This window comes from Gasterosteus aculeatus, chromosome 1 (genome assembly GCF_964276395.1).
Source record: "Gasterosteus aculeatus chromosome 1, fGasAcu3.hap1.1, whole genome shotgun sequence".
NCBI lineage: Eukaryota > Metazoa > Chordata > Actinopteri > Perciformes > Gasterosteidae > Gasterosteus > Gasterosteus aculeatus.
This window is the reverse complement of record NC_135688.1, coordinates 862592-875628: the sequence shown is the minus strand read 5'-3', so window position 1 is coordinate 875628 and position 13037 is coordinate 862592. Positions and strand designations below refer to the sequence as shown.

At 43.5% G+C, this 13037-nt stretch overlaps 2 protein-coding genes across 3 annotated transcripts; one reads left to right on the top strand and one right to left on the bottom strand.

The window, feature by feature from the left end:
- The first annotated feature begins 335 nt into the window (after positions 1–335).
- triap1 (TP53 regulated inhibitor of apoptosis 1) lies at positions 336–1463 on the top strand. The gene has a single exon (XM_040184517.2). It carries the CDS (start codon positions 616–618, stop codon positions 838–840), a length of 225 nt encoding a protein of 74 aa, XP_040040451.1. The 5' UTR covers positions 336–615; the 3' UTR covers positions 841–1463.
- Positions 1464–1613: 150 nt separating this feature from the next.
- On the bottom strand, positions 1614–9626 carry il15l (interleukin 15, like). Of its 2 annotated transcripts, none has more exons than XM_040164019.2 (4): positions 8906–9626; positions 8009–8056; positions 6779–6934; positions 1614–2047 (listed from the first exon to the last, which is right to left on the bottom strand). In XM_040164019.2, the coding sequence occupies exons 1-4, from the start codon at positions 9044–9046 to the stop codon at positions 1922–1924; spliced, it is 471 nt and encodes a 156-aa protein (XP_040019953.2). In that variant the 5' UTR covers positions 9047–9626; the 3' UTR covers positions 1614–1921.
- Positions 9627–13037: the final 3411 nt, after the last annotated feature.

Here is a 13037-nt window from a genome sequence, read left to right as displayed (position 1 = left end):
ACCTAAAAGACCCACGGAGTGTTGACAATACTCTAACAAATAAAAGTACTCCAAGTACATTACAGAGTATAATCATCAAAATATATTTATGATACTACAAGCATACTTGTACAGAAGGTGTCTAATTATTGTATATATTAATCTGCGCTTGTAAAGAGGCGCTAATTTGAAATATTTCCTGCATGGTTTGGGAATCTCCCCGGGATCAATAAAGTGTAATCTTAAGTATAATTTAATTTGTTAACTGAACGTTTTTAAAGAGTCAGGTAGAACGTCATATTTCCTAGAGTGAAAGTAAACACAAGCAGTAAAGGGAGAGATATCTGAAGTAGAGTCCAACGATAAATGTACTTTATTTTCCAACATTGCAAATATTGCATGTTTACAGTCTTTCTTGTTTTAGCAGCAAACAAAAACGATGAAGTCCAAAAAGTGACTCCTCCTACACAGCTTAACATCTCTGTTACGTCGTGACGTCATTCCGTTCCAGCCCAGCCAATCACGCCCCTCCGCTCAAGGAGCGTCACGCAGCGCCGCTCGCCCCTTCCGCGGCTGTCTTCTTCCCCGTCCAGATACGCTTCCCTCCCGCCGGCCGCGGGACTCGAGCCGCCGACGATGAACAGCGTCGGGGAGGCCTGCACCGACCTCAAGCGGGACTACGACCAATGCTTCAACCGCTGGTTCGCGGAGAAGTTCCTGAAGGGCGACCGGAGCGGCGACCCGTGCGGCGAGACCTTCCGGAAGTACCAGCGGTGCGTGCAGAAGGCCATCCAGGAGAAGGACATCCCGATCGACGGGGTGGACTTCATGGGCCCCAACAAGGACAAGCCCGAGAGCTGACGATGGATCGCCGGAGGCGCGCGCGCCCCCCCCGAGCGGGGAAGCGTGAGCCCGCGAGGCCCACTGAGCACGCGCAGAGCCGCCGCTGACGCAAGCACCGCGCGCGCGCGTGAATTTAAAACACTGATGCCGGAACAGTTTGCTGTTATTAATCAGTTCTTTCATAGCCGCTGGATTTTTTTGGGATTGTTTAAGATCGGTCAGGAAATGAGTCTTATTCATTGTTCATTGATGAAGTCGGTTTCTTTGTTTGTACCACAAAGAGTATTTAGCATGAAATGACTCATTTGAAGACGTTGCTGTGTAGTTTTCCTTAATCTCTGACATTTTAGGAGCTAAAATAGTAACATGGTAACTGGAATAAAATGAGATCAATCAATAACACAAGCTGCTGCCTGCAGATGTTACTTGAGTCCCAAATGTATGACACTGATAATTGAAGTAATATTAATTTATGTAACTTTGACTGTCTTTAAGGTTTACCATTTGTGTGTTTTGTGGTGGAAATTTGTAGATTATGTCCTTGTGAGGAATCAAAACTATCTTAAACTCGTTTGTGCTTAAGTATTTATTACTAACTAACATATCGGAGAATAATTAAAAATACACAAGCCATCAGTACAGACAGACGTCCAGTGACTCAATTCAGCTGAAAAGGGACAAATGAAGATCTGACCGAGCTTCTTGGTGCGAGAGGAGCTTTAACCCACATCGTTGAGGTTGGTGTTGTCCTCAGAAGACACCCCTAAACAAAGGAACGTGAGCAGGAAACCTTTACACATATTTCACACCTTTATTGTATTTCCCCACGTAAAAAACATAAGATCTCAGCTCTGGGTAGATTTCGCTTTCAGACATTTGACATATGATTTAAAGTAAATGTCAGATATGTTTCATTTCATTTATGTTAAGATTGTGTCAAAAAATCGAACGGCAAAAAGGACGGAAACGTCACTGCTGGCATCGGTTATCAATAACTCATCTTTGCATTTAGTGGCTTAGAGGCCAAAAGTAAAGGTGTCTGGCTGAGGGGAGGACTCAAAGGAGTCAATAAACTCCGGAGGTCAAAGGTCAGGAGGCTTCAGGTGCTGTCCTCTGGGGGACATGGGGCGCTGTTGATCTTCTCAAGAGTCCCTTCAAGCTCTCTGAGGAACTCTTCTGCGTCTTTCTGCTGGAGCCGTTCACACTGACGGCACTCTGACGTGGTCTGTGGAACAACAAACCATATGAACATGTATCATCGTCACCCATCAACAGGTATTAACGGCAAACAGATGACAAAAGCACGGCCTAAAGCAGTGCTTCTCAACTGGTGGCAAAACCCGTTCTCTGGCTCCCCGTCTCTAAGCCAAGTGGGCTGTAGCTGCTTTTGCTTGTCGTGGCATCAATATGGGGACGGTGGTCCAAAGTTAAAGAGCTTTTGCTGCAGCAGGAATGAGGACGTTTTACTCTGTGTAGTTCTCAGTCGAATACTCTCGGGTCAGCCTCTCCATATCAGGCCCCCGTTCTCTCCCAACATCTGGTTCTCATAAACACGCAGAGATTCCCGTCAACACCTCAGTGGAAAAACTGCTCTCATGTAAACAAAGTGTCTTGGTCACGTTTAGAAGGAGACGGTAGTTTTTGATGGTGATATTTGACACAGACAGCGGCCTCCTGGAGGAAAGTCCTGTGTTCACCATTCAGGGGTTTTTACTACGTCACCAGACTTGCTCCGCATTCAGTCAGGTCCATAAATATTTGGACATTGACACATTGTTCATTATTTTGACTCTGTATACCACAACAGTGGAGTTGAAATGAAAAAATAATTTGAGGGTATTTACATCCAAATGTATTTTATTTTTATTTAACCTTTATTTAACCAGGTAAAAGTCCCACTGAGATTGAGATCTCATTTTCAGGGGCGACCTGGCCAAGAAGGCAGCAGCCATAAAATACATATACATGACATGAGAAAAAACCTCAATACAAATTAAGTTAAAAACTGAAATACAAAGAAAAAATGTTCAATAGATTTTTGTTGTCTGTCCATTTGGAGACGTCGGAAAACATTAAAACATACAAGTTGAGGCAATTTCTGTTCAGCCTGGAGATTGTTCCATGTTAATGGGGCGGCAAAACTGAACGCTTTTTCCCCCGATTCAGTCGGCACTCGTGGAATGTACAAGCAGTGAATGTCGCTGGACCTCAAAGCGTACCGGTTTTCTGCTCCGCGGAGGAGTGAACATAGATGAGACGGGACCATACCGAGCAGAGCCTTATAGATCAAGGACAACCAGTGAGTTTCTCTCAGAGTGCCCAGAGATGGCCACCCAGCAGACAGTGACATAAAGCTGACAGTGATGTGTGGGTGAACATATACAGTGTCCAGAGCTGCTAGGCTTTTGGACGAAGCACATATGCACAGCACATCTTGTTCGCTTCCAGGTCTCTGAAGCAGCTAAAAAGATCGCAGCCGACCCCTCTCACCCCGGACAAAACCTGTTTGTGCCCCTTCCATCTGGCAGGAGGCTGAGGTCCATCAGGACTACGACCTCCCGCCACACCAACAGTTTCTTCCCGTCGGGCTCATCAGCAGAGCCGGTCCCCCACTGCCTGACTATAACACTCCACCGGTCACTCCCCTTCACACTGCACACGTCACTTTAACTGCAATTCATCACTTGTCACTTTGTCTCTTGTCTGTTACTTGTTCGTTAGTGTACTTTATGCTTAATATTTTTCTTTTTAACTTTTTAATATTTAAAATTTGTTTAACTTTATTCCCTTGTTTTATACTAACCCATAGCCTTATTCTACTAACCCATTGCATTAGCATTTCATTCCACTTTATTTTATTACTTGTGCACTGTTGTCTTGTGTGTCTACTGTCGCGCACTAACCGCCAAGACAAATTCCTTGTATGTTTGACATATTTTGGCTAATAAATGTTTCCTGATTCCTGATTCCTGATCTCCGTAGTCAACTAACGGTAAAAAAAAGACAAGCAGTTTACGCGCCCTCAAAGAGAAACACAAGCAATTTCTGTAAAAGAAGCCAAGCCTTAGTCTTAGTTTTTTTTACCAGGTTTTCAATATGTGATTTAAAAGAGGGCACCCTATCTAAAAGAACACCTAAGTATTTATAATTGGTGACAATCTCGATTGGGTTTCCTTGGGCAGTTTTTACCGAAGATACATTTTCATTTGAGTAAGGAGCTTTTGAAAACACCATCATTTTTGATTTGTTGGCATTTAAAACCAATTTGAGGTTTTGAAGGCGGTCCTGTACGGCGTTAAAAGCAGATTGTAACAACTCAAATGCAAGCACAACCGTGGACGCACAACAATAAATAACAGTGTCGTCAGCATAAAAATGACAGGCAGCATTTGACACATTTACACCAAGATCATTTATATAAATAGAAAATAAAATAGGTCCTAGGACCGAGCCCTGAGGCACACCTTTAGTGATCTCAAGTGAGGATGATGTGGCGTTGGCTAACTGGACTGACTGAGTCCTTTTGGACACACATCAGCAAACCAGGTGGATGCCAATTTTTTTTCAAGATACTGATCAATATCTTGTGATCAACCGTGTCAAAAGCTTTAGAGAAATCGATAAAAAGGGCAACACATACCTTTTTAAGATCAATTGCTTCAAATATATCATTTAAAACGTTCAGGGCGGCGGTGACTGTACTGTGTTACTTCCTAAAGCCAAAATGGAAATTATTTAGGATACTATTAGTATCTAAGAAATCTTTCAATTGTTCGCTAATTATTTTTTACAATATTTTTGCAACAATGCTTAACTTTGAAATAGGCCTGTAGTTATTTACATCAGATGGGTCACCCCCTTTTAACAGGGGAAGGACAAAAGCGGATTTCCAATGTTTTGGAAGTATATTAGTGCTGAGACTGAGATTGAAAACGTGAGTCAAGGGATCAGCTATATGATTTGCAGCCAACTTCAAGAAGATGGGGTCCAATTTTTTTAGGACCAGCTGCTTTTTTAACATCCAAGCTGGACACAGATTCAAAATAAAATAAATTCTGAGTGCACCAAATCAGGTGAACAGTGTAGGAACTACAACAAATGTGGCCAACCTGTTTTTAAAGGACCAAAAGTAAGTGGACAAATGAATATAATCATAAATGTAATTGTCACTTTTAATGACATCCTGAAGTCTGGATTCCATAGACATCACCAGACGCTGGGTTTTGTCCCTGGTGAAGCAAGTGAAATGCATGGATCAATCAATCGGATTCAGGTCAGCTGATTGACTTGCAGAACATCCCACTTCTTTGCCTTGGTTGCTTTCGCAGTACGCTTCGGGTCATTGTCCATCTGCACTGTGAAGCGCCGTCCAGTGAGTTCTGAAGCATTTGGCTGAATTTGAGCAGATAATATTGCCCGAAAAACACTTCCGAATTCCTCCTGCTGCTTTTGTCAGCAGTCACATCATCAATAAACACAAGGGAACCAGTTCCATTGGCCGCCACAACACTACCTCCACCGTGCTTCACTGATGAGGTGGTGTGCTTTGGATCATGAGCAGTTCCTTTCCTTCTCCATACTCTTCTCTTCCCATCATTCTGGTTTATCTTTGTCTCATCTGTCCATAGGATGTTCTTCCAGAACCGTACGGGCTCTTTTAGATGTTTTTTGGTAAACTCCAATCTGGTCTTCCTGTTTTTGAGGCTCACCAACGGTTTCCATCTTGTGGTGAAGTCTCTGTATTTACTCTGGTGAAGTCTTCTCTCGACTGTCGACTTTGACACAGATACACCTCCTACCTCCCGGAGAGCGTTCTTCATCTGGCCAACTGTTGTGAAGGAGTTGTTCTTCACCAGGGAAATGATTCCTCGGTCGTCTTCCGGTGCCTTCTTTCTTCTTAAGAATGTCCCAAACAGTTGATTTGGCCACACCTGATGTGTTTGCGTCTCTCTGATGGTTTTGTTTCGATTGTTCAGCCTAACGATGGTTTGCTCCACTGATAGTGACGGCTCTTTGGACTTTATCGCAACAGAGTCCAAACACAAATGCCACACCTGAAATGAACTCCAGACCCTTTATCTACTCTTTGCAAACGCAATAACGAGGAAATTTACACACACCGGGCGACGGCGATGGACGGACCCTGGAACAGCTGAGCAGCCAAATGTGAAATTACTTTTGGTCCCTTAAAAAGAGAGTGGCCACATTTGAATTTGAAGTAATTCTTACACCGTTCACCTCATTCTCATTTCAACTCCATTGTTGTGGAGTCAAGATAATGAAAAATGTGTCAATGTCCAAATATTTATGGACCAGAATGTAACTGCTGCGGCCACTGGAGGTTGCCCGTTCAGTCAGATGGCGTCATTTGCTATTTTCATGTTATTTATTGCTAATAAATGGATATACTGTATGAGACATTTTGCATTGCAGATTGAGAAACACGTTTTCTCTATAAAACGTCTCTCAATAACGTAACTAGCGTGTTTACTTCAAATCTACGCAGTACTCTGATTTATGTCCATTTGGACAACAGTCAACATATTCCTCTTTTTTCCAGAAAAAAAGAAGAGGAAGATTTTCCAGTTTATTTCATCCTCTGTAAAGCACCAAATGCCAAATAAAAACTGCCCCCACAACTTCTTCCTTTTGTTTGCTTGGAGCTGCCAAAAACAGTTTTAGAGAAGTTTAGAGAAGTTGCCTCATATTTTCTAATCATTCACAGAGATTTCAGTTTGTTTTTCTGTGTCGTCCCACAGGTTCGACCCTCTGGTGGAGGCCCTTCCCCTTTTTCCTCTTGGTGTGCTCCTATCATGCCATGTTATGTCAGAACACAAGTTAATGAATCTCATCGGTCACATAAGTTGTCCGGTAACATCTTATTAAATGTGCAGTCAGCATATTTCTTAAAATATGACAAAAAGAAATACAATTTAAATATTTATACATCTCCTACCGTATTCTTTGCCAGGCTGAACCTGTCTGCTAGTCTTTTGAGTCCGCTGACCAATGTCTTTTTCTGTGGGATTTTCACATTTGCAAGCTTCCACTCATTTATAAGGACATCCATCTCTGCAGAGAAACACTTGAGGGTGGAGACGATGCAATTCTGCTGGAGGGACCAATCAAAACAGTTTATTGATCCACAATAAACATGTGCAGTAAAATATAGGATAATAATACATATTTAAAGTGTGGACAAGGGGGAGAGAGACAGAGACATGTGAGAGTGATGCCTTCAACAAACACCAGCTCACTGAACAAATAAACTGACTTTACATTAGTTACATGATAACTCAACAACGTGTACGACATTTCAACACATGCGTGTTGTAATAACTCATGTATGTTGCAATAACCCCATGTATGCTTATAATAACTAATTTATATTGTAATAACCTTATGCTTGTTGTAATAACTCATTTATGTTGTAGTAACCTCATATATGTAGCAATAACCTCATCTATGTTGTAATAACCTCATCTATGTAGTAATAACATTATGTATCTTGTAATAACCTCATGCATGTTGTAATAACCTCATGCATGTTGTAATAACCTCATCTATGAGGTAATAACCTCATCTATGTTGTAATAACCTCATGCATGCTGATAGCAACTCATTCATACTGTAATAACACATGTATGTTGTAATAAGTCATGTATGTTGTAACAACCCATTTATTTTAAAATAACCTCATGCGTGTTGTAATAACTTCATCTATGTAGTAATAACCCGATCTATTTAATAACAACCTCAGGTGTGTTGTAATAACCTTGTTTGTGTTGTAATAACTCATGTATGTTTAAATAACCCATTTATTTTGAAATAACCTCAAGCAAACAAATATCATAAAAGCTTATATTTTGAATGAAATGAATTCTTAAATAGCTGACTGGTTAATGGTTGTTTAATATTGAGTTCTTTGTTCATGTAAATGCTGCATCAGGTCAAAGTTCATAAAGCTTACATACTACAAAGCATGAATCAATAAATAAAAATACAACTATAACTAATAAACAAATTGATCTGCTCTCGTGAATTAGTGTCATATAATTGTGATTTGTTGCAAATTACATACATTTATAGTTGCCAACATCTGGAGAATCTTTACAAATGTCTAAAATAATGAATATTGTCTTTATTAATGAGTTGTCTTCAATGCTGTGTTTGTGTACAAATATACCTGGAAGTCTGTTGCGGTCTGCGTGTAAAGTCTGCAGCCCAAATGGTTCTGAGGAAGATAAAAGGTTAGAGATTGTTATTCTTCTAAGTAGTTCTGTTCTTCTACCCAGAGTAAATACAAATCATGGGAAAGCATCATTTAGTTACTACGCAACAAACAGCTGGAATAAACTTCCTGAAGATTTAAGACATTAACATTTGCCCCGACTCTGACACGTTTAAAACAAGACTGAAAACCTTTATGTTCAGCTTCGCCTTCTGCTAAGTTTTACCTACATTGCACTTTAACCTCTGCCTTTAATTAAACAATTTAAATAACATTTTAATTTATAATTGTATTTGCTGTTTTTAATTGTCTTTTAATTCCTGCATTTTATTTCACTTTATTGTATGAAATGTTATAATGTGAAGCATTTTGAGTCTGCCTTGTGTGTGAGAAGCGCTATACAAATAAAATTGCCTTGTCTTATACACACACACACACACACACACACACATCTGTCCATCCATCTATCTTCGAAGCCGCTTATCCTTCCCCAGGACCGAGGGCGCTGCATCAATCCCAGCAAGATGGGGCGGGAGACGGGGAACACTGGATTGGTTGCCAGTCAATCACAGAGCTGACACAGAGACACACACACACCCAGACACATGCACACCTTCACCAATGAACACAGAGCGTCTTTAGACTGCGGGAGGAAGCCGGAGTACCCGGAGAGAACCCACCCAGACCCCACAAAGGCTGCTGGGCGGCAAAGACCACCACTGCACCGTCTACATGTATGTAAACGTTTTTGTTAATGCGCCACTCTGCTACAAATCACCTGATGGGAAGATTTGCCTGTGTGTGTTTTTAAGATGAGATGTTACTCTTTGGTGAGAGGAAGGAGACTCGTACCAGTCGTGGGGCAATCTTGATCATGTACTTGACCTGCCTCGGTAGGTCCGTGGTGCAGATCCCGGCTGCCGGTGGCGTCGGGCCAAGGAGACACACAAAACACAGAAACACACTCGCCAGAGCGGACCTCCCTCCCAGCATGGCCCCACCATGGTCACATCGATCCCCCCGCTGGGTCCTCAGGGTCCAGGTCCAGGTCCACGAGTCCTCTGAGCAAACCGGCAGAAGTCTTGAAAGCCTGCGATAGCTCACTTTGACACCAACGAAGAACCAAAAAAACTCCTCTTCAGCCTCCAGCGCTGCTGAGGAGCCCTCGAGCAACCAGCGATCTGATGGCAGAGAGCAGAGAGCTACACCTCCTTCAGTCAATCCTCCAGATGCTCCACATCTGGACCGAGCCAAAAAAGGAAAAACTAAAGCCGCACAGAGAAGGAAGAAGAAGAGTTTCTGCTTTCAGTTGGTTTCTCCCTTCTGATTCTCCTCTCTCATGCCTTCTAGTTTTCACTTTCTCACTCCTCCCATTAGTCCTCCTCCTCTTCCTCCTCCTCCTCCTCCTCTTCCTCCTCCTCCTCTTCCTCCTCCTCCTCCACTCTATTTAGTCTTCTTTAGGCTTCCTGCTGTACATATTTGCATAAAGCGAGACATTCCTCTGTAAAGACAATTTATGGTCTGTTATAAACATGCACAGACAGAGACCTCTGAGATGCAGTGGTGTGTGTCTGGCAGCCAGAACCCCCCCCCGCACCCCCTCCGGCCCCCTCCGCCCCCCTCCGCCTCCCTCCGCCCCCCTCCGCACCCCCTCCGGCCCCCTCCGCCCCCCTCCGCCTCCCTCCGCCCCCCTCCGCACCCCCTCCGCACCCCCTCCGCCCCCTCCACCCCCCCCCGCCCCCCTCCGCCTCCCTCCGCCCCACTCCGCCTCCCTCCGCCCCACTCCGCCTCCCTCCGCCCCCCTCCGCACCCCCTCCGCCCCCCTCCGCACCCCCTCCGCCCCCCTCCGCCTCCCTCCGCCCCCCTCCGCCCCCCTCCGCCCCACTAATTTTGTAGTAATGTTTCACTTTTTTCCGTCTACTTTTATCTTTGTTTATTTGTCTTAGTTTATTAAGCGTGGACACACATGTGCCAGGAGAGGACTGCCACTGATTTCAATAGAAAGAGATGTTCGGAGGTCCTTAGGTCTGGAAGACGTCATAGTGGCCGCATTTGCAGAAGCCGAGGCCGCAAGCAGCAGTTTTACGTAAAAAAAGGCACCACTGTGGATGTAGGACCAAGGTGTCACAGCAACTTCTTCCTTTCCACTTCAATTCCTTGTTTGTTTGTTTTTTTGCTTAGTTGCGTTTGTATCATTCTTTTTGTCATTTATCATTCTGAAAAATGTACACATTTCAATTATGTTGGTTTTTCTGTTATTTAAATGTTGTGTTGCATTCAGATGTTATTGATTATTTATTTCATATGTTTTTTCAATTGCTAACAAGCATTGTTCAATACTCAAACCACATTTTCAAAACTCTTTACACCTTCAGCGAGTGTATACAGACCTAACTTTAAATAATTTTTCATTGCTTTCAGACAAAATCCACAAACACTTTCGTCATTCATACTCCACAAACTGCAAAAACTGTACATCTGCATGATATTTTTCATATGCTAACACAATCTACTGCTTTCCACTGCTTTCAAAACTGATGAAAGCACATTCAAATCAGAAAGATTTCAAAAATCTTCAGAATTATCTGAGTAGAACCCTTCTAACCTGGGTAGAACCCTTCTAACCCGAGTAGAACCCTTCTAACCTGGGTAGAACCCTTCTAACCCGAGTAGAACCCTCCTAACCTGGGTAGAACCCTTCTAACCAAAGTAGAACCCTTCTAACCTGGGTAGAACCCTTCTAACCTGGGTAGAACCCTTCTAACCCGAGTAGAACCCTTCTAACCTGGGTAGAACCCTTCTAACCCGAGTAGAACCCTTCTAACCTGGGTAGAACCCTTCTAACCCGAGTAGAACCCTTCTAACCTGGGTAGAACCCTTCTAACCCGAGTAGAACCATTCTAACCCGAGTAGGACCCTTCTAACCTGGGTAGAACCCTTCTAACCCGAGTAGAACCATTCTAACCCGAGTAGTACCCTTCTAACCTGAGTAGAACCCTTCTAACCCGAGTAGAACCCTTCTAACCCGAGTAGAACCATTCTAACCCGAGTAGTACCCTTCTAACCTGGGTAGAACCCTTCTAACCCGAGTAGAACCATTCTAACCCGAGTAGGACCCTTCTAACCTGGGTAGAACCCTTCTAACCCGAGTAGAACCCTTCTAACCCGAGTAGAACCATTCTAACCCGAGTAGTACCCTTCTAACCCGAGTAGAACCCTTCTAACCCGAGTAGAACCCTTCTTACCTGGGTAGAACCCTTCTAACCCGAGTAGAACCCTTCTTACCTGAACAGGTACAGCGCTTCTTGTAGAAGAAGAGTCAGTTTAAAGTCTAGTCAAACCAAAACCAAAACTATGTCTCCAGTGACATCATCAAGGTGACGGCGATGAGGTCACAGGAGGTCAACTGGGAGACTATATCTCATTGTTTATTGTTCCTGCCCTTTAACCCCTGCTGAAGGTGTGTGTGTGTGTGTGTGGCTGGCGTGCCTGCAGGTGGGCGTGGCAGAGGGTCCTCAGGGGAGTGGAACGCCATCAGCACCACTAGCAACACATGGGATCCGGTCTTCATGGCCGTGCTGCCCCCATTTTTTGCGTGCGTGTGCTGGTTTTGACGGTGGGTGGGGCTCTTGTCCCTGTTGCCGTGGTAATGTTTTGTTCCCACAAGCAGCGATGCAAGTCAAAGCCGTAGAAATGTCCCACAAGACGTCTACAATGTGATTTGATCACAGGGTTCGTTCACGGAAGCTTTTATCATGAAACTACACAGTGAAACAGGAATCCAAACTTCCTGCACTGATTAAAGGCCCAATAGCTGTGTCTAATGTTGTCGGCTGCATCCTCGTTAAGACTCATTCGTCAACCGCATTGGTCACTTTGGCCGTGACTGGGCGCCCCCGTTCCGCCTGCCCAACTTCCCCGTGTGAACAGTTTGAGTGAAACTGAACAAATCTAGGGAGGTTTTGGTGGAGGCCTCACATGAGATCTTTTCCACATCTCAGTGGATCGTGACAATGTTCCGTCCATTCCCTGGTTGCACTCGTCACAGCCAATGGAATGGCGGCAAACACAGATGGGAGGAGCACCGGCTTCCTCAGCCAGTGAGAGGAGACGACGTGCGGAAGGTTCCCCCCCCACGGGCCGAGAAATCGGATCCCGAAACGAAACGAATGGTTATGAGACACACAACGTCTTTGAAAAATCCCGGGAATAATAGATTTTGTTAAGAAAGGGCAGAGAAAGAGATATTGTGATTCGGGTGCTGCGTGTTTTACGGATATCGCTGTAATCAGGGTGGAATGCTGGCTGTTTGGTCTCAGTTCTGTTGATGTACAAAGTTTACCACTGCATTATCCACATTAATGGCTCATTTTGGGAATCTTTATTCAGATCAAGACCAGTCTGTTCAACTGGTAATTTCCCCCTACATGGGAAAAGGACCTGTGACATAAATTCCTTTAGATTTATTGCATTTATGAGGTCATTCAAAGACATCTCACAACGTGTCCACCCTGTCATGTTATTGTCCACTCCATTTTCATGTTTTATGAAAATAAACTAATTATTTTCACAAGTTGGCAAAACCTTTTGTGTGATTCCTTTATAAACAAATGCGGACCAAACCGTTTAGTTTGAAAGTTTGACCAGATATCTTTTCTGTTAGATTTTATTTAGAAAAGAAAGTGCAACGCAGATTTTATAGAGAAACAAATAGTTTGCCATAATTTCATTATTTTCCAAATACTTTTCCCATTAACTAAAATATATTGACAAAGGGACCCAATAGCTTTCTGAAAATGTACATTTTAGAATCACTATGTATTTACAATGTATTTACTCTGCTTTGAATTTGTCCACGACAGGGTGGACATATTTTGCCGTTTGCTTTACAAGTTCAAATGGTATATGTGGCTTTGTAGCCCAGACTTAAGCTCATCGGGACACCGCGATGACACGTGGGGAATCTCCCTACCGGGGCCCCTCA